At 47.9% G+C, this 21117-nt stretch overlaps 3 protein-coding genes across 6 annotated transcripts in view; all 3 read right to left on the reverse strand.

Annotated features, from left to right (window-relative positions):
* Nucleotides 1–21117, reverse strand: part of LOC121023457 (zinc finger protein 304-like) — a 498588-nt gene that overhangs the window by 438112 nt on the left and 39359 nt on the right. The window lies entirely within an intron of this gene.
* Nucleotides 12146–21117, reverse strand: part of LOC121023484 (zinc finger protein 548-like) — a 9258-nt gene continuing 286 nt past the window's right edge. Inside the window, exons 2-6 of one of the 3 annotated variants that reach the window (XM_040465433.1) lie at nucleotides 20572–20707; nucleotides 19736–19777; nucleotides 17084–17210; nucleotides 14836–15267; nucleotides 12146–12993 (exon numbers count right to left, since the gene is read on the reverse strand). In XM_040465433.1, coding sequence (XP_040321367.1) covers nucleotides 12833–12993; nucleotides 14836–15267; nucleotides 17084–17210; nucleotides 19736–19771 — 756 coding nt within the window. In that variant the 5' untranslated portion in view covers nucleotides 19772–19777; nucleotides 20572–20707 and the 3' untranslated portion in view covers nucleotides 12146–12832. The remainder of the gene's footprint in view (nucleotides 12994–14835; nucleotides 15268–17083; nucleotides 17211–19735; nucleotides 19778–20571; nucleotides 20708–21117) is intronic. The other 2 variants (XM_040465431.1, XM_040465432.1) reach the window with 2 other exon arrangements.
* On the reverse strand, nucleotides 13579–14829 carry LOC121023477 (zinc finger protein 548-like). The gene has a single exon (XM_040465418.1). The coding sequence runs from the start codon at nucleotides 14777–14779 to the stop codon at nucleotides 13742–13744; it is 1038 nt and encodes a 345-aa protein (XP_040321352.1). The 5' UTR covers nucleotides 14780–14829; the 3' UTR covers nucleotides 13579–13741.

Raw genomic sequence — 21117 nt, forward strand, 5'->3', positions numbered from 1 at the left:
AGTCAGAGACAATGCCCCCAAAGAAGGGAAACGTTGGGAAACCTCTGTGAGCTGGGAGGTGAAGCCAGCTCAAGTACCCTTGTCCAAAGATGGGTGATGTCCCCCCCAAACTGATAGGAGGTAAGGTGTAAGGAATGAGGCCTCCCCAACCCTGGTGACTACTTCAGATGAAGAGAGCACAGCAATCTGCTGGGCTCCCTGACACCTGGTAAAAGAGGGATGGCTTCTCGGATAGACACTGGCAGTGCCACCCCAAGCAGCTCTGAAAGTGGAAGAGTTCATGAAACCTACCCACATATTTAGCCCGGGAGGTGCAATTCTGGCTGACTTCTAACCTCTCACGATGCTGACATTGTGAACTTCCTGGTGCACAATGAAGACAGGCTACTGGCTGAAAACTTTACAACATTCACCACACACACAGTACTCTTCTGGGTGTGTAGGTGTTGTGTAAGACTGAAAGGTCTTTAAAAAATTTTTTGTGTTGTTGAGGAGGATGATGGCAGGTGAGAACAAATACCACTCACATAGATAAAAGGCAAAGCTCTTTGTAACTTACAGCTGGGAACAAGAGAAGGTCAAACAGAACCCAACAGGGGCTTGTAGTGAGGGGCAGCGTGACAGCAAGCTGGAGTTGGAAGGGGCAGTGTATGCATAGCAAGGTAGGTTTCCCAGGATCCGTGTGGGCTGAATAATTTCTTAGACTCCAGGGCACAGGGGCATCCTTAGCTGTCCGGTACCTGGTTCTGAGGTGTTAAGGCCATCAGGACCGGTATGGGTGAGAGCCTGATATGGGGAGTATTTGGGGGTGTGGAATATTCTGGTATGAGACAGTGATACACATACACCTATGAAATAGAATTCAGAGCATAGAAATAAATTCTCACAGATGGTCAAATGATTTGAACACGGCTGTAAAGGACTTCAATAGGGAAAGTCCAGTCATTTGAAAAGGCGCAGGGAAAACTGGACATACCATGTGAAAACTGGGGCTACATTATAGCGTTATACAAAAATGAACTCAACATGGATTAAAGACTTACACATGGTTCTCAAACCATGTAACTTAGAAGGGAAGAAAGCTTTCTCACACTGGACTTGACAATGATTTCCTAGACATATAGCACCATACAATGAAAGATAAAAATTGATAAAGTGGACTATATCAAAATTTAAAATGCCTGTGCACCAAAGAAAACAATCAACATATGGGAAATGCACGTATGAGTGAAAATGCAACATGCGGAATGGGGGAAGGGGAGAAAATATTTGCAAATCTGACAGGGGATTAATATCCAGAATATACAAAGGACTTGTATAAAGAACTCCTAATTCAATAACAAAGAAAATACATTATCCAATTAAAACATGAGCAAAGGACTTGAACAGATATTTCTCCAAAATAAATATGCTCAACGACCACACATTAATCATTAGAGAAATGAAAACTAAAACTACAAAATATATCCCTAGAATAGCTATTATATATATATACTAAAAAAATCTATATGTTGCAAAGGATGAAGAGAAACTAGAAACTTCACACACGGTGGGCAGGTGCACAGGAACATAAAATGGTACCAGTATTATGGAAAACAATTGCTCAAAACATGACCATAATACCACATGAATCAACGATTCTACTTTTTTGGGGCAGGTGCAAAAGGAGTTGAAAGCAAGGTGTCGAAGAAATCTATGTGTGAAAGTTGGAGTTGCGCCTACAAAGCGTCCTACCTTCACTCACCGGTCTCCTTGGTCTCATCCAGGGTGGACTTGTGGCTGCTCCACAGTATGGGCTGTGGCTGAGGCTTCCCATGCTTAGGGCACAGACACCCATTCTGTCCACTTTCAAAGGCCTCCCTGCATCAGTGTCCCCGTGTGGCTACCCACTGCATGGCCGGGGGCAGGAGAAAGACTGCGAAGTCCTTCCCACCCTCCCTCCAGGCCAAGGTCAGATGAACTGTGTGGCCCCTAACAAATGAAGGGCTCTGCTCGTCCTTTATGCCAAGCTTATCTCTATTCTGCTTCGTCTGATGCAGGTGTAGGTCTGCCCCACGAGTGTACAGGCCATGCTCAGGGTAGGTTCCACCCTGCTCAGCCGAGTGCAAAGTGTCTCTCCAGAGCAGGACACACATCTCACAGGGCTGGGCCTCGTGGACTGACGGACCTGGCTTTGGAGTCCTGACCCGTGACGCTCCTATAGACACCTTGCTCTGAAGGGGCCTCCTCGTCCTGGGCTCCATGCCAGCAACCTGTAGGCAGAGAAATGCTGGTCAAGCATAGGCAGCCTTGTCCGGAATGCCTGTCAGACACACCCACGGATAAGGCCAGGGGACTGCTGACAAGTCTGGGGGACTCGAGACGGTGAGAGGAAGGCCTTCTGTGCAGAGCTCAGCCTGGCCAGTGCCCACGATGGGACTCTGGGCAAGGAAATGAGAAAGGGGTGAGGGCAGGGAGGAGAGGTGGGCTCCCCAAGTGTCCTCTGCAAATGACTTTCAACAAGGCCATGGCTGCTGGTGACTGGTGAGCACTGGGTAGAAGACTGAGTCCAGACCCAGAAATGTGTGCTTGCACACTGGAAATTATAGAAAGCTTATGAAAGAAATTGAAGAAGACACAAAGAAATGGAAAAAGATTCCATACTTATGGACTGGAAGAACAATTATTTTTTAAATGCCAATACTACCCAAAGCAATCTATATATTCAATGCAATCCCTATCAAAATAACACCAGCATTCTTCACAGAGCTAGAACAAACAATCCTAAAATTTGTATGGAACCAGAAGAGACCCCGAATAGCCAAAGAAATGTTGAAAAAGAAAACCAAAGCTGAAGGCATCACAATTCCAGACTTCAAGATGAATTACAAAACTGTAATCATCAAGATTGACAAAGCAGGAAAGAATATCCAATGGAATAAAGAAGACAGTCTCATCAGCTAATGGTGCTGGGAAAACGGGATGGCGATATGAAGAAAAATGAACCTGGACCACTCTCCTATACCATACACAAAAATAAACTCCAAATAGATGAAAGACCTAAATGCAGACAGGAAGCCATCAAAATCCTCGAGGAGAAAATAGGCAACAACCTCTTTGACCTCGGCCATGGCAATTTCTTACTCAATGTGTCTCCAGAGGCAAGGGAAACCAAAGCAAAAATGAACTCTGGGGACCTCATCAAAATAAAAAGCTTTTGCACAGTGAAGGAAACAATCAGCAAAACTAAAACACAGCCTACGGAAGGGGAGAAGATATTTGCAAAACACCTATCAGATAAAGGGTTAGTATCCAAAATTTATAAAGAACTTATCAAACTCAACACCCAAAAAACAAATAATCCAGGGAAGAAATGGGCAAAAGACATGACTAGACACTTCTTCAAGGAAGACATCCAGATGGCCAACCGACACATGAAAAAAATGCTCCACATCCCTCATCATCAGGGAAATACAAATCAAAACCACCATGAGATCCCACCTCACACCTGTCAGAAGGGCTAACATTAACAACTCAGGCAACGACAGATGTTGGCGAGGATGCAGAGAGAGAAGGTCCCTTTTGCACTGCTGGTGGGAATGCAAACGGGTGCCGCCACTCTGGAAAACAGTATGGAGGTTCCTCAAAAAATTAAAAATAGAACTACCGTACGGCCCAGCAATTGCACTACTAGGCATTTATCCACAGGATATAGGTGTGCTGTTTCGAAGGGACACATGAACCCCAATGTTGACAGCAACACTATCAACAATAGCCAAAGTATGGAAAGAGCCCTGTTCATCAATGGATAAATGGATAATGTAGATGTGGTATATATGTATACAATGGAGTATTACTTGGCAATCAAAAGGAATGAAATCTTGCCATTTGCAACTACATGGGAAGGACTGGAGTGTATTATGCTAAGTGAAATTAGAGAAAGACCAATAGCGTAAGAGACAAAACAGATGAACATAAGCAAAAATAATATAAAAAGAGGGAGGGGGACAAAAGAGAAGAGACTCTTAAATATGGAGAACAGAGGGTTGCTGGAGGGGGGATGGGCTAAATGGGTCAGGGGCATTAAGGAATCTACTCCTGAAATCACTGTTGCACTATATGCTAACTAACTTGGATATAAATTAAAAGAAATAAAGATTGCATTACAGTAGCTCGTGTTCAAGGACCATTTAAGGATATGTGCAGACTTCACGCCATCTGAAACGTTAGTCCTCCAAGGAAGCAGTGGAAGGGAAGGGATGGGAGCCGAAAGTCAGAACTGAAAAGTTAGTGGGAAAGAAAAGGTATAAATAAGGTGGCCACTGCCCCAGGCATCATACAGTGATGGACACAGAACAGATGCTCCGTGTGAGGGCCACATTTTTTTTGAGCATCTCTTGATGTTGCGGAAGTAACATTCCTCTGTAAGGTGCCTGGGGCTCTACTACTGCTTAGTGCGAGCAACCACCGGGGCCTGGAAGAGGCGTGTCCAGGGGAAAAGACAGAGAAAGAGAGTACCGGACATCCACCCAGAGTGACCCACACGACATCAACATCCCACCTTCTAAATTTATGAGACCTTCAGAGGAAAGTCTTAAAACAAACCCAATGGTCCCTACAAGTGGTGGTGACACGATCAGTGCCTGAAGTTGCTGGCATAGGCAGGCCCCAAGTACATGAGCAAGAGGACAGGAAGGCCTGGGGTACCTGACCTCGGACAGGGAAGACAATGCCACCATAGCCCCCAGGACCACACGGTAGGCATTTCCTTGACCCTCCAACATGCCCAGTCCGCACACGGAACCCAGGCAGTGCAAATGCAGCCGGCCTCCTAATCTGCCGGAGTCTTCTATCATAACACCAAAGTATCCTCGCCCAACTGTTTCTTGCTTTAGCTTAGCCACAGAGACCTGTGTGAGGGTCTCACAATCTCAGAAGCGATCCTGACCTCTCACCACCTCTCATTCAAAGCCCCAGACTTGCAATGAATCTGGCCGATCCCACTTCCCCCACCCAACTAATCTACCAGCCCAAATAAACAATCCAGGTGAGGGTCACCAGAAAACCTTGCCGAGGCCACAGAGGGGTAACAGGCCCGCCCGCCCTGGTGTCTGACCTTCACTGTGGGCACCTCAACAACCGTCTTATGTCCACTGCCTCCTCAGAAGGCTTTACGACCCTCCACCTCACATGCACATCCCCACCCCCCCCCCCAACAGCCCTCCAGTTCCTCCCGTGTTTGTGATCCCCACCCCCACCAGCCTGGCACCCACCTGAGACACAGATTTAGCCCCTTCCTTCCCCTACCTGATCCCCAATGGCACTGCCACCATAACACAAAGATGCCCCATATGAAACCAGAAGCACAGCTTTACTGGGGTCCACACACCTCCCTCCATTGGTGCAGGTGCAGAAGGAGGGAAGCCATGAGAAATGGGTAACCACGGTTAAGGTCCTACAAGTTGAGCTGAACCACCAGGCCTGCTCTGCCCTCCAGCAAAGCAATGTCAGTCTGATGGTCCAAACCGAGCTCCTCAGGGCTCACTGCTGCCTCTTACTAGCCATGTGACTCTGGAGAAAGACTGACCCTCAGGGAGGTCTGTGTCCTTATCCCATACAATGGGAATAAGACTGTTCCCCCCTCACAGGGTGATACTGATATCACACATCAGTAGCACACTATGTATCAGCTTACAGTCCACAGCATCCAGGGTTTTGTCTATGTTTTCAGTGCAAATGAAGTGGTAGGACTTTAAAAGTTTGGGAGTGTATTTTTCCCACTTTGTAAGTTTTTAAGAGGATGTGATGCATGAAACTTCCATCATAAGCAAATGCTTAAAAATAAAGTAACTCTTACACCAATTATTAAGTGTGTGGATAAATTTAAGTAATTCACTGCGCTCATTTCTAGTTGCCTGCCTATGCCTATGTATTTGGAAGGATGCTGCTTTGTTAGTATTCAAATCAGTAGCTGTTTCAGACGTCCTGAAGTTAAGGGGAGCGCTGAAAACTACTAGTCCTCATGCCATCATCTCGGAAGACAGCATGTGGGGAGCCCTGGACTGCACAGCAGAGGGGAGGGGAGGCAGCAGTGCCCTGGTCTGGGGCTCGGCTGACCTTGGCTTTGTTCCACAGCGAGTGGTCTTGAGTGGCTGCTTAGCCTGCAGGGGAGGAGCCACACCAATTCACACCTCGGTCATCCTGCCAACACCTCACCTCATCTGGACCTCCCTCTCTCCACACACATGCCAGAACTCACCTCATCTCTGAAAGAGAATCAGCGATACACATGGGTCCCAGGCCTTCCCTACCCCACCGCAGGACCCCTCTGAAAGAACCTCAAAACCCTCCTTCTTCAATCTGATCCCCAGACTCTGACCTGATCCAGTCCGAGGTCCCCACCATTTGACATTTATCTCCAGCCCTCTTCCCTCACCTCTAAACCTTCAAGCCCACCTATCATGAGAAGTCTCCTCTCCATCTTGAGACCTCTCAGAATCACATGTCTAAGATGTAACTCAAAATCTCTGTGAAACCTGCTCCCTGCACTGACTTCCCCACCTCCTTTCTTTCAAATGTCCAGGCAAAAATAAAAACTTTGGATGGTCTTTCACTCCCTTTTATTCACAGACATGCTGGATGGAGCAGGAAATCCTGTTGACTCTAACTTTATGATCTACCCAAATTCTTTTTTTAAATTAATTAATTTATTTAGAGAGAGACAGAGTACAGAGGGGGAGAGAAAATCCCAAGTAGGCTCCACACTGTCCGTGTGGTTCTCAAACTCAGAACCATGAGATCATAACCTGAGCCGAAACCAAGCGTCGAATGCTTAACCAACTGAGCCACCCAGGTGTCCCTGATCTATCCAAATTCTTACCACATCTCTCTTCTACTGCCCCTCCTCTGGTCCAGCCCCCACCATAAAATCTCCTGGAGTCTATTGCCGGGTTGTCCTCCTCGCTAGTTTCCCATTCCCCTTTCAATAATTTTAAACTTCAAATATGCATACGCCCCTAAATTAGGTCCCTGGAACCAATGCCAACAAGTGTGTGTGTGTGTGTGTGTGGAGTTGGGGGGAGGTCCCTGGGGTTCCTCACACAACATCAAACAATTCTTAAGAGCCAGAAGGATGTCCAAGAATTCAATTCTGACACTATGTATCAGGAATTAGCATCAGATTCACAGGTTAAGGGTTCAGTCCTACAGGCCGGTACCCCCACCCTCAACCCCCTGCCATTTCAGATGCCAGCTGCAAGCCCAGGCTGTTACTGGTGCTTCCCACCGACTGGTTATAAATCAGAGGTTTCCAAGACCCCTTCTCCTCAGGTTTAACTGATTTGCTAGAATGGTTCACAAAACTCAGAGAAACATTTTTCTTCCTAGATCACCGATTTATTACAAAAGGGTATTAACTCAGAAACAGCCAAAATGGAAGAGACGCACACGGCAAGGTATGAAAACAGGGCACAGAGTATCCTTGCAGTCTCCAGGTGCACCACTCTCCTCAAATCTCCAGGTGCTTACCAACCCGGAAGCTCTCTGGACCCTGTCCTTGAAGGGTACTTTGGAGGCTGCATCATATAACCATGGCTCATTCAGTCGCTGGCCACTGGCTATTGGTTCGACCTCCAGCCCATCTCCCTTCTCCCAAGGAGTAGGGTAGGGAAGGGAAGGGTAGGGTAGGGTAGGATAGCGTGGGGTGGGGTGGGGTGGGGTGGGGTGGGGTGGGGTGGGGTGGGGTGAGGTTGGGGGGAGGGGAGGGACTTAAAGTTACAACCCTCTAATCACCTGGTTGGTTCTCCAGGCAACCAGCTTAGGTGCTTCCAAAACTCACCCCATTCGTAGGACAAAACACAACTTTACCACTGTCAACACTTACGAAATTCCAACAGTTTTTGGAAGCTATGAGCCAGGAACTATGCACTAAGACCAGATATATAGCAGAAATACATTTTGGTCACCTTAACAAATACGTATTTCTTTAAGTCACCAAATCGCAGCCCCTCCCATCCCCGCCCCTTCACGGATTTCAGCTGCTCACGCCGTCCCTGCCAGCGACCCTCCCCCTCACCCCTCGGCCCCGGGTCCCGACTCAGCAGCCCCTACCGGCGGGCGGGACCGGGACCAGAACAAGAACGCCCTCTGCTCGCGCCTGGGGGCCTGACCGCGGGGAGCTAACGGGACGCTCCTCCATTCTGGCCTCGCCCTCCGGGCGGGGGCGGGCGGCCGAGGGCCCCGGGGTCGCAGCACACACCTGCACTGGCTTCACGCGCGCGGCCTCCTCCTCCGACCAGTGGGAAGAGCGGGGCGGAACGCGGCAGGCGACCCGGCGGGGACGAGGGCGCCTCGCAGCCGCCTCAGCGGCGGGAACATCACCTCCTCTGGAACCTTGCATCCGCTTCGAAGGAACCCAGCGTCCCCAAGACCCTGCACCAGTCAAACGGCCCAAGAACTCGAAGACGCGCAACACCAGGGGAACGCCACCGGAAGTCCCGCCCCACAGGCGCCGCTACCGGAATCCATGCTGCGTTTTCATTGGCTCGGCTCTCACGATGGCCTGCCGCGGAGCCTTCTGGGTAGCGTGTGGTTCCCTGGGGCTCCCCGCCCCGTCGTGGGGAATGAGGTCCTTCCTGATTTCGGGATGGACGCCGCGGGACAACGTGAGCCTGCCCGGGGAAATGGAGTTCCTGGACTCCTGTGATGCAGCATGGGGTCGCTGACTCTTACAGCGTATACCCAGATTTCCTCTGAATGCAGCCTAGGCCAAGTGTCCCAAATAGAGGTCTGTTACTACAGACTCTGGGAAGCACAGGAAATTCCCAAAGGCTACACCACCAAAGGGACACACCAGACTATTGTTAAAAAATAAAATTCAACGAGTAATTTTGCAAATCTAATTGGCTTTACTAAATACCTCATCAACAGGCTGCGTCCCATCTAGCAAGTAGAGGGGATCTCTGAGGAGTTGTACACAATGGAAGATTTTATAGGGAGGAGGTTGGGGGCAGAAAGTTATTAGCAAAAGGATTTTCAGGCAAGGTTGCTTTTCCTTAGGGGGACAGCATGCAGATGACTTTCATCTTCCTTGGAGCATGGATGAGGGCCCATGTAGCAGATTACTACATCAGCACTGATCAGAAAATTCCTGACTAACTGGTTAAGTCTACATTTCTGGAGGAGGTTGAAATTGCAATTAGATTAGGTATTAAGCCCCAGTTTGGGGACTCAGCCTACGTGCACCATTTTGAGTCTGTGATTTTCTTTTTAACTTCATAATAATAATCAGCAGCCACTCATATTGATTGCCAAATACATGTCAACTGTTTTATGACCTTCAATATGCAAGGTGAGGGACGAAAAAGAAAAAACCCTAGACAGGGCATGATGGGGAGTTGGAGAAGGGATATTTCTCTGGCCTGGATAATCAGTGTTCAGACTGTGTTCCAACCTAGCAAGTAACACTTTTATTGAGATCATACTTAATACTTCATTTCTTAGATATGTTCCATTTCTTTTGTTAACCTTAAAAGTGCCAATTATTTTGCCAGCAAAAGATGGGTTTGAGGCCAGCTGAGAATTGTAACCTGGTACAAGCAAGATTTGGCAAAGCCATAGGCAAGTCTGGAGAACAAAGAAGGAGACCTCTCTTTTACAGAGGGAGTTGGGCGGAGACGTTATAAACTACAAGTCCATCGGAGTAAACTGGGAGTTATAATAGATTCTCATTATCTGAGCTATGACTGCCTCTCATTGGCTGGGCTGTTGAGGGTGGGAGTAGAGGAAGAAAGCTTTCTTCCGCCTGATGGGATAGTAAAGAGGACTGGACTTGCAGGATCCACCTTTACTCTTCTTGTTGGGTGTGAGTTTGACAACTAGTGGTGAGATTAAGAGCGGGGCTCGAACTCACTAACTGTGAGATCATGGCCTGGGCTGAAGTCGAATGCTTAACCGACTGAGACACCCAGGTGCCTCATTCATCCATATACTTTTAATCTGTACAGATAGGTCTTTATATTTAAGGTGGGTTTCTTGTAAACAACATATTGTTGAGTCTTGGGTTTTGATCCACTCTGACAGTCTTTGATTGGTGCATTTTGACATTCAAAGTCTTGATATAGTTGGATTAATAATCTGTCACATTGGTTATTGTTTTCTGTTTGTTGCCCTTGTACTTTGTTCCTATTTTTGCCTTCCACCCATTTTCTCCCTTTTGTAGTTAAAAAAAAAGTTTATCTGTTTTGAGAGAGGGAGAGAAATAAAGAGCAAGCAGAGGAGGGGCAGAGGGAGGGAGACAGAGAATCCAAGCAGGCTCAGCACAGAGCCAGACTCAGGGCTTGAACTCACCACAGGTGAGATCATGACTTGAGCTGAAATCAAGAGTGAGGTGCTTAACCAACTAAGGCATCCAGGTACCCCTTCCTTTTGTAGTTTTAATTGAGCATTTTATGCATTCCATTTTCTCTCCTTTCTTAACAGTTGTACTTGTTTACTTTGGTGGTTGCCCTAGAGCTTACAGTATACATCTACAGCTAATCTAAATCCACTTTCAGATAACACTACCATTTCACAGGGAGTGTGTGTGCCTCAATATAACAAAATAATACTAATTCCTCTGGTCTCCTTCCTTGCATCGTTCCTGTTATTCATTTTAATATATTCACACACATATATACTCTAATACATTTTTGCTGTTTTTTGACAAATTGTAATGTTAGATAATTAATAAGACAATTCTTTTTTTAATTTTTTAAAATGTTATTTATTTTTGAGACAGAAACAGAGCATGAGCAGGGGAGGGGCAGAGAGAGAGAGACACACACACAGAATCTGAAGTAGGCTCCAGGCTATGGGCTGTCAGCACAGAGCCTGATGTGGGGCTCGAACTCACGGACTGTGAGATCATGACCTGAGTTGAAGTGACACCCAACCGAGCCACCCAGGTGCCCCAAGACAATTCTTATTTTACCTTCACTTCTTCCTTTTCTGATGCTCTTCCTTTCGTTGTAGATCTGAGATCCTGAGCTATATACCATTTTCCTTCTCTCTAAAGAACTTTTAACATTTCTTTCAAGGCAGGTCTACTAGCAACAAACTCTCCATTTTCGCTTGAGAAATTCTTTACTTCTCCACTTTTGAAGGATGACTTCACGGGGTACAAAGTTCTAGATTTGTGGTTTTTTTCCTCTCTCAACACTTTAAATACTGCACCCCACTCTTACATGGTTTCTGAGAAATTGGATGTCGTTATCTTTGCTCCTCTAGAAATAAAGTGTTTCCTTTCTCTGACTTGTTTCAGAGGTTTTTTTTTTTTCCTATTATCTGTTATTTGAAAATACTATTTCTGGGTGTAGTTTTTTTCTTTTAGCATCTTTCCTGCTTGGTGTTCTCTGAGCTTCCTGGATCTGTAACTGGATGTCTAAATTTGGGTAAATTTGGGGGAAATTCTCAGTCGCTATTGTTTCAAGCATTACTTCCATTCCTTTTGGTCTTTCTTTCCTTCTGGCATCGTCATTATGTACCTGTCACACTTTTTCAGTTGTTCCATAGTCGTGAGCTTTATGAAACAAAATTTTCAATGTAAACATAAACTTGTATGTAATTACCTTAATTTTTGCATTCTTTTGTACATGGTGAGGTTTGAAAGATACAGAGTGGAGTCTTGAATCATTTCCCTCCCACGTATCACTCCCAAACTGTTTTCTTTCCGTTTCCTATTCTATAATGCTTGTTACCCTTTCTAAAGTTCAAGTTTCTCAATGAGCCACCTGGTTTGAAGATTACATGATGAAAAGATGACCTCAAGCAAGAAATCCTACCAGCAGACTGCCTTTGGACCTGAACTGCAACTCTTCCGTGGTCCCCAGCCTGTTGGCCTGCTCGGTAGATTTTCCACTTGCCGGGCCATCACAAATGCTTTAGCTAATTCTTTAAAACACATATCCACCCCCAGCCCTCCACACCTCTCTCTACACACACACCCTGATGCTTCTCTGGAGAGCCCAATACACCACAGAACTGAACACTTAAAAATGGCAAGATAGTAAATTTTATGTGTACTTTACACAAAAAATTTTGTAAATGCTTTAGAAACTTTTATGATACAAAGATATAGCTTAAAGACACTACTAGAAAAAAAGAAGCCAAACAAGAATTTTCCAAGAAAGGTGTTTCAGATCGTTCAAGATTTTTTATTGATAATGAATTCATATGAAACTGAATTTAAATTTATTTTCTCTAAACTTCATTTTCCATTCTAAACAACTCTTATACTCAGTGATTATTAGCACCTTTGTTGTTTATGAACAGTGCAGCTCTACTACATAACACAGAGCCTTGCCGGTTATCTAGTGCCATGCTTCTGCACACACAACATGGACAATACTAAAAATACATATATGTGCTTAGTAAACACAGCTATACAAGAGTAAGCGTAGGATTCTATTTATATAAAATTCTAGAAAATGCAAATGACAGTGCCCACCTGGGGATAGCAAGTTGCGTAGGACTGGGAGAGAGAGAGTACAAGGGACCGATGGAAACTATACATAGGGGTTATGGATTATTCATTATCATGGCTCTGGCAATGCTCCCATTGTGCATACATATATGAAAATATATCCTACACCTTCAATAAATGCAGTTTAACGTATGTCAATACCTCCATAAAGCTGTTAAGAAATAAAGATACCATATAAAATCTGGATCTCCTCTTCCTCCCGAAATATCACATCTGGCAAAGCTGTACTGACTCCATTGACACACTTCCCAATATCTTATTAACTCTGATTCTTTCTCAAAACAGAAGGAAATGCTGACAAATGAGGAAACTATGCTAAGCAAAATAAGCCAGTCACGAAAAGACAAATACCGTATGATTCCACTTACATGAGGTCTCCAGAGCAGTCAAATCCATAGAGACACAGTATAAAAACACAGCTGCCAGGTGTGGTGGGTGGCGGGTAGAAGCTTGTCTCGTGGGTCTAGTTTCAATTTGGCCAGATGAAAGGAATTCTGGAAATAGGTTGCACAAATGTGTGAAATTTTTAACACTACTAAGTGCACAGAGAGAGGGTAAGCTGTGTTAGGTGTGCACAACACACATGTAAAATAAAGAACTATATTACAGTGGTTCCCAGGGATAAATGAGAGCCGGTATTTGGCTGAAGTCTTTCCCCCTTTGCAATGTTCTCTGGTGTGAACTTTTTGGGGCCAAAAGAGGTTGGACTTTTAGATGAACAAACGCCCGTATTTGTTGCACAGATAAGATGTTCTTCCATTGTGAATTCTCTGAAGTGGAATGGGGCTGGAGTTGCACCTAAAGACCACACTGACTACACTCCAAGGTGTTCCTCCAGTGACTTCTTGATGTCTAATGAATGGCGAACTGCACCAAAACAATTTCCCACGTTCACTACCCAGCAAAACCTTGGATTGTGAGTAACTTGTTCTGCAACTATTGCTCAAGACTAGCAAATATTTCTCATGAATTTTAACTTGATAAATGAGCTACGTCTTGCAATACAAGTAGTAAGTGACGCCGAACATCCCACGATCACAACTGGGCCAGTGGTTCTTGAAATTTGCTTTGATATATGGGTGCTCCGGATTGCAAGCATGTTTCTGGAAGGAATTATACTCTCAAACCAAGGTTTTACTGTACTTCTAAGGTGCTTCTCCAGGGTAATGAGCTTAAAGTGGTACCTAAAAGATTCACCATATTCTCTGCATTTACAAGTTGCTTTACGAGTGTAATTCTCCACTAATGGGTTGGAGTTGTATCTAAAGCCTTCTCCACATTTATGGTGCTCATAGATCTGTCTTCATTGTGGATTTTCTGGTGATGAACGAGGTGGGACTTTCTAATGAAGGCCTTCTGACATTTGCCACACTCATACGGCCTTTCTCCAGTGTGGATTTTCTGATGCTCAACAAGTATATGCTTGTGGCTAAAGGCTTTCCCGCATTCACTGCACTCATAAGGCCTCTCTCCAGTGTGATTTCTCCAGTGTTTAATAAGGTTGGAGTTGTACCGAAAGAACTTCCCACACACGCTGCACTCATAAGGCCTTTCTCCAGTGTGAACTCTCTTATGTCTAATGAGTCTGCAGTGGTACCTAAAGGATTTCCCACATTCGCTGCACTCATAAGGCCTTTCTCCAGTGTGATTTTGCCAATGTTTCATGAGTTTGGACTTGTACCTAAAGAATTCCCCACACAAGCTGCACTCATAAGGCCTTTCTCCAGTGTGAACTCTTTGATGTCTAATGAGCGTAGAGGTGTACCTAAAGAATTTCCCACATTCCCTGCACTCATAAGGCCTTTCTCCAGTGTGAACCCTCTGATGTTTAATGAGTGTGGAATTGTACCTAAAGAACTTGCCACATTCATTGCACTCATAAGGCTTTTCTGCAGTGTGAACTCTCTGATGCCTAATGAACGTGGAGCTGTACCTGAAAAATTTCCCACATTCGCTGCATTCATAAGGCCTTTCGCCAGTATGAACCCTCTCGTGTCGTATGAGTCTATAGTTGTACCTAAAGAATTTTCCACATTCTCTACATTCATAAGGCCTTTCTCCATTGTGAAGTTTCTGATGTTTCATGAAGTTGGCATTGTACTTAAAGAATTCCCCACATTTGCTACATTCATAAGGGCTTAATCCAGTGTGAACTCTCTGGTGACTAACGAGTGTGGAGTTATACCGAAAGAATTTCCCACATTCACTGCACTTAAAAGGCCTTTCTCCAGTGTGGATTTTCTGGTGCTGAACAAGGTGGAACTTTCTAATGAAGGCCATCCCACATTTGCTGCACTCGTAAGGTCTTACTCCAGTGTGGATTTTCTGGTGCTCACCAAGTACCTGTTTTTGCCTGAAGGCCTTCCCGCACTGAATGCACTTGTAATCACTCTGTCTGCTTTCAAAGGCCTCCCCGCACTCGGGGTCCCTGTGTGGTTTCAATGCACTGCGAGGGGTCAGGTGCTGGGGCAGGCCTGTGCCGGCCGGAAAGTCCTTTCCGTCTTTGCAGCACGTGCAGCTACTCTCTGCCACGTGAACACTGTCGTTCGTTGCAGAGGAAGGCCTCCCCTCCTCCCTTCTAGAAAACTGGTCTTCAATCCATTCCTTTTGGTTTGCCCCACAAATATATAGTTCCCGATCAGAGTACATTCCATCCTGCTCAGCCGAGGGCAACATGTCTTTCTCACACTGGGCCTCCTGGACGGAAGAGTCTGGCTTTGGAGTCCTGACCTGTGATGCCTCCTCGTCCTGTGCTCCATGCCAACAACCTGTAAGCAGAGAAATGCTGGTCAATCGCAGGCCGACTTTGGAACAAGACAGCCTCATCGGGAATTCGTGTCGGACACACCCACGAATGAAGCCATGGGACTGCTCACGGGCCAAGGGGCCTCGAGACGGTGAGACGAAGGCCCGCTGTGCAGAGCTCAGCCTGGCCAGTGCCCACGATGGAACAGCCCTGACTCTGGGGAAGGACACAAGGGGGGGTGGGGGGCTGTCTAAGTCCATGCGGGCTACTATGACAAAACACCACACACTGGGTGGCTTATTATAAACAATAGCGATTTATTTCTTGCAGTCCTGGAGGCTGGATCAGGGTGCCGGCATGGTGGGGTGAGGGTCCTCTTCCAGGCTGCCAACCTCTCACTGTGTCCTCACATAGCTCAAGGGACTAAGGGGTCGGTGGGGTCTCTTCTACAAGGGCACTAAGTCCACCCATGAGAGCTCTGCCCTCACGACCGGGGCGCCATCTCCTAACACCACCACGCTGGGCACGAGGTTTGCAACACAGGAATCAGTGGTGGGGGGTGAGAGCACAAACACTTAAAACACAGCAGGTGGTGTGTAGGGAGGGGAGGCAGGGATTCAGGTCACTCCTGGGCAAAGGGCTATGTCTGCTGGTGACTGGTGAGCACTGTGTAGGAAACGGTAGAAATACCTAGACTAGAAATACCTACCTAACCACAACAGAGACACTGTAATTCGAAACTATTTAAGGATACACACAGACCTCACAATATCCTACGTACAGTCGGATGTTGGAGAGCCTGTGAAGGCAGTGATGAGACAGAATTAGAGGTGAAGGCTAACAGGTGTTGGATTGTGGCAGAAAGGGGATCAGAATTCAGAGTAGAAGTGAAAATGGGAAAGAAAAGGTAGAAATGAGGTCTGGTGGGGCGCCTGGTTGGCTCAGTTGGCTAAGTGTTCAACTTCAGTTCAGTTCATGATTTTGCACTTCATGGGTTTGAGCCAGTGTCGGGCTCTGTGCTGACAGCTCAGAGCCTGGACCCTGCTTCGGATTCTGTGCCTCCCCCTCTCCCTGCCCTGCTCGCACTCTGTTTCTCTCTCTCTCAAAAATAAATAAATGTTACAAAAGAAAAGAAAAGAAAAGAAATGAAGTCTGGCCTGTCCTGACACCAAACGATGGTGGACAAAGGACAGATTCCCAGCTCTGACACACATCTTTCCCCAGCCCCATGGCACCAGGGCCACGTGCTTTTGAGTGCCTCTTGCCACTGATGTAGTAATGCCGGCCTATTAGGTACCCAGGGTCCTCCCCATGGCTCAAGGTGAGCACTGATGTGGCACCTGAAACAGGCCAGGCCTCAGCGAAAGGAAGGAAAAGGAATGGCCAGCACATGACCAGAGCAACTCAACACAGGACATCTGACATCTTAAAATTCCAAGAACTTCACAGGAGACACTGTAGAAACAACCCAGTGTGCCCTCAAATTAGTAACTAGGTTGGTGCCTGCCATTCCTGGCACAGGCAGGAGGACCCAAGAAATGTCAGCAGGAGGAAGGGGGAAAGCCTGGGGCACCGCGGTTCCAAGCATCTAGACTAAGTGACCACATCAGGGACAAGCCAGGCCTGAGGGATCTCTCAGACAAACATGAACATCTCGGACTTCTGAGCCCTGGGACCTGCTGGGGAGGAGCGGGTGCAGGGCGCACAGCCCAGTCCTGCCAGGAGACCAGGAGAGGAGGAAGGACCCTTGGTCTTGCGGGAAGGACAGAGCTACCCCTGGGGAAAAGGGGCAGAACAGAGCCCAGCCCAAGACGCGGGGCTCAGTGTGAGGGCCTTACCTAGGGAGGACAGAAGCGCCAAGTTCTCCATCATCACAGCACGGTACAGGAGTCTCTGAGCTCCATCAAGGAGGCCCCACTCTTCCTGGGAGAAGTGTATGGCCACGTCCTCAAAGACCACGCGGCTCTGCCAGAATTGGATCGGTTTGGCTCATGAACAGCTTCTTATGTTGACTGTGTCCTGAGAATTCTGTATTTATCTATTGGCCATCCACTAGTTACAGGGCTAAACTGACGGTCAAATCCGTTTGGATCTCCTCTGATACCCAGAGCCCACACTCTGAGCCACCTCCTTCACTGACTCACACAAGTCAACACCACCCCTGCCCCCCGCCCTCCATCAACCAGGGCCAGGTACCAGACAACCAGGGCCATCTCTTCTACCCCAGATACACTAAAATTATACAGAATAGCCATCCCTAAGCTTTTCGCCCTACCCTTCCTGCATTTCTCCCACAAAGTCAAATAAACTCTGCTAAAATGATTCCCTTTGCTGGTGGTTATGCCTCCTAACCAAATCTGATGCTCCCGTGTGGCCCTGTGTTACACGGTGTGCTCCCACCTCCTCGACAAATAGAATAAAAAACCTTTCAGCGTCATCGGTCTCCACATCATCGCTCGCCCGCTTCCGTGAACTGAAATCCTGTGAGTGCCATTCCTGATACACTTCTCTCCCCTGGACCTTCGGTCCTCCCCCACACACATCCATCCCTGCTCACCCTCCTCCCGACTTCCCAACGTCGAAGACTCACCAACTGCTGGCGGCACTGGCGCCTGCTCTCCTTACCACTGATCGCCGTGTTCAGAGCACAGCATGAAGGGAGGAAGACCCCACGTAGCCTGTGGGCTCAGCGATGTGGGCCTCTCCCCATCTCCCGCTGGCCAGTTTCCCTGGGGTTCCCTGGGTCGGACTCTCCAGTGAACTCGGACTCGTCCCTTTCCCTTAAGCACCTGGAGCTATCCACACTCCTCTTTACCTGCATATCGCTCCTGGGACTCCTCTCCCTCCCGACGCTGACCCCTCCACAGACACCCCCCAGACATCCCGGGCCCACGCTGGCATTTCCTTCACTTCCCCAGAGGCCATTCTGCACATGGAACCCAGGCAGTGCATGGAGATGCATCCAGGACCCAATTCAGGCCCAGTTCTGCCCCTGAACACAGGGAGTCCCCAGGTCCCCCAGCGCCAGGCCAGCCTCCAGCCTTGCTTTAAAGGTCCCCCTGCCAGGCCCTGCTTCTTGCTTCATCCTCAGCCACCCTGCCCACGTGAGGACCTCACATACCTTCAGCCCCTGCACCTTCTCTATTCCACCCACCGCCCCATAACCAACTGTCCCATAAGTAATCAGAACCTCCCTGTCTCCTTTGAAGGCCAGGGACACTCATGTCGCACCCACACACCCATCCACGTTAGGTCTGGCAGCTCTTCAAGCTGATCCACCGTCCCCTTAACATCTAGCTCATGTGCACGCCGGTCTCAGAAGACTTTCTCGCTCCTACCCCACCATCTCTCCCTCTCTGTTCTGTCTCTGTCTCTCACACACACTCACACACAGACACTCCGATTCCTCAGCTTTAGGGGGCCTGGAACCCCACCCAGGTGCCCAATCAAGGAACCCCGTACTCAGGCCACACCCTTTGTCCCATCCCTGCCCCCCTAATGGCATCGCCCCCACGACCTAGCGATGCTACCTCCCGGAGCTGGTCCACAGCTCCTCCGAGCCCACACCCAGCCCCCACGCTGCGGCTGCCTCCAACCTGAATCTATCCCCGGAGCTCCAGACCTCCGTGTCAAAGTGCCCACGTGACCCCTCCCCTTGGGGCCCCTGGAATATCTGAGACTAGAGAAAAATGAAGTCTTCACATTCCACCTGGAAAGTCCTCATACAGCTGACTTCCTCCATTTTAGTTGAAGCACCCATCCTTGCAAACAAGGCCAAAAACCCGGGCACCCCAACCCTTCCCTCTATCCCACCTCCTCATCTCCCCGAGTCTCTCCATCACAAAATATGAGCAGCCCTGATTCAAAATACACCCAGAAACCAGCGACTCCTCTACTTCCACAGCCACCGCTCCCATGTAGCCACAGCACTCACCCACACTGTCGCCCGGGGCCTCCCTACCTTCACCCACACCCCCTCCCCCCTGTGTTTTCCACTCCGCAAAGGGAGCCTGTTAAAATTGGGGTCACACCACCTTCCTCTTCTGTTTCAAACCTTCCCTGCTTCCCACCAACCTCAGATTGGAGACCCCAAACCCCAGCTGTCACTGAAGGTCTGGTACCCGTGCACCCCTACCTACCCCCAACCTGGCTTCCCATTCTTACCAGGTATGAGAGACCTGTAGTTTCCCCAACATCCCAGCTAAGTCGCACCTACAGGCATGTGAACATTCTGAATCCTGCGGCCAGGATTCCCTGCCACGTCTTACCACATCACTTGTTAGAAACGGGAACCCCTCCACATACAATCTAATACCAAATGTAGGATCCCGGGCCTGAGGGAAGCACATGGTCCTCAGGCTCAAGAGAGCGAGGACAGGAGAAGGCTCCTGTGACAGGCCACTGCCACTCCCTGGGGGCATATACACAGCATGCCAAAACTATCTGGGTGACAATCGGGATGGCTGAAAGGTGCGACACCCTCCACTCACCTGCACGGGGTCCATAAGCATTTCTGCCACCGCCATGGGACCCTATGGGAAGGAGACAGGAGACCATGAAAAATGGGTAACCGTGGAAGGATCTTATGAACTGAGCTGGACCACCAGCTGTGCCCTGCCCTGGAGCAAAGTGATCTCAGCCTCGTGGTCTAAGTTCAGCTCCTCAAAAAACAGGTTGCCTCTTATGGATGGGGTAACTGAGCATCCATGGGAAACCCTGAGCATCCCTGAGCCTAAGGGGGAAAAGTGCTTATGGGGATAAGAATGCTTTCAACCTCATTGGGTTCATATTGGTACCGAAACGTCAGGAGTACATACTATGTAACAGATCTTACTGTCCATAGAATCCAGTTTTGTGGATTTTCAGGGCAAATGAAGTGCTAGGATTTTGAAATTTAAGGTCTTTATGTTTACTGCTTTTTATGATTTCAGGAAATGTACATCAAACTTTATATTGTAAACAGATTAAAATTAATCTCAAATAAATTACGAAGTGTTTGCATAAGTTTAACTTGTTAAATAGGTTCATTTCTAATTATCTACCCATGTATACATATTTAGAAGAATTTTTTTTAATGTCTTATTTAGAGAGAGAGAGAGAGTGAGCAGGGGAGGGGAGGAGAGAGAGCGAGACACAATCCAAAGCAGGCTGCAGGGTCCGAGCTATCAGTACAGAGCCCGACAGGGGGCTGGAACTTACAAACCGTGAGATCACGACGTGAGCCGAAGTTGGATGCTTAACCGACTGAGCCACCCAAGTGCCCCATACATATTTAGAAGAATATTAATTAGTGCTTAAGTCAACAAATTTTTTTATACATTCTTACGTTGGCCAGTTGTAGGAAAAGGCTGGGTACGCAGACAAGCTGCTGGTCCACACAGCGACAAGAACTGCTGCTACTTAATCCTCAGAAGGGGGCTTGTTGGAGGCCCTGGACCGGACAGCGGCTCATCCCACTGGCCCTGAGGGGTAGGGGTGACAAGCATGCCCTGTGTGGGACCTCGCCACTCCATCAGCCTGGAGGACATTTCCCTTGCTCCACAGAGAGTGGTCCTGAGGGTCGGCTGAGCCCACAGGTGTAGAGTACACACACTGCCCCACCGAAAGGCAGTTCCTCACCCCACCAAGGCCTCCCTTCCTAGAGATGCAGAAGGATCTCTCCTACAGCAAATCTCTTTTCCGGAGGAAGCATCAGGGATGCCAACGCCTGCTTCCCATGCCCTACCCGCCAACTCTCAGCCCTCAACTCCCTCATCATCTGAAATCATCTTAAGACTCCCTCCTTGGTCGGGTCCTCAGGCCAGGCTCTGGAGCAGTGCACACCCTCCACACCTCGGACAGCTCCAGCCCAGCTCCCTTCCCCGTCCTCCAG

The sequence above is a fragment of the Herpailurus yagouaroundi genome, unplaced genomic scaffold (assembly GCF_014898765.1).
Source record: "Herpailurus yagouaroundi ecotype Mexico unplaced genomic scaffold, PumYag 557, whole genome shotgun sequence".
Classification (NCBI taxonomy): domain Eukaryota; kingdom Metazoa; phylum Chordata; class Mammalia; order Carnivora; family Felidae; genus Herpailurus; species Herpailurus yagouaroundi.

Coding starts and splice junctions, on each gene's coding strand:
- LOC121023477 (XM_040465418.1), bottom strand. CDS start 14,779: ATGGCCTTCATTAGAAAGTTCCACCTTGTTCAGCACCAGAAAATCCAC.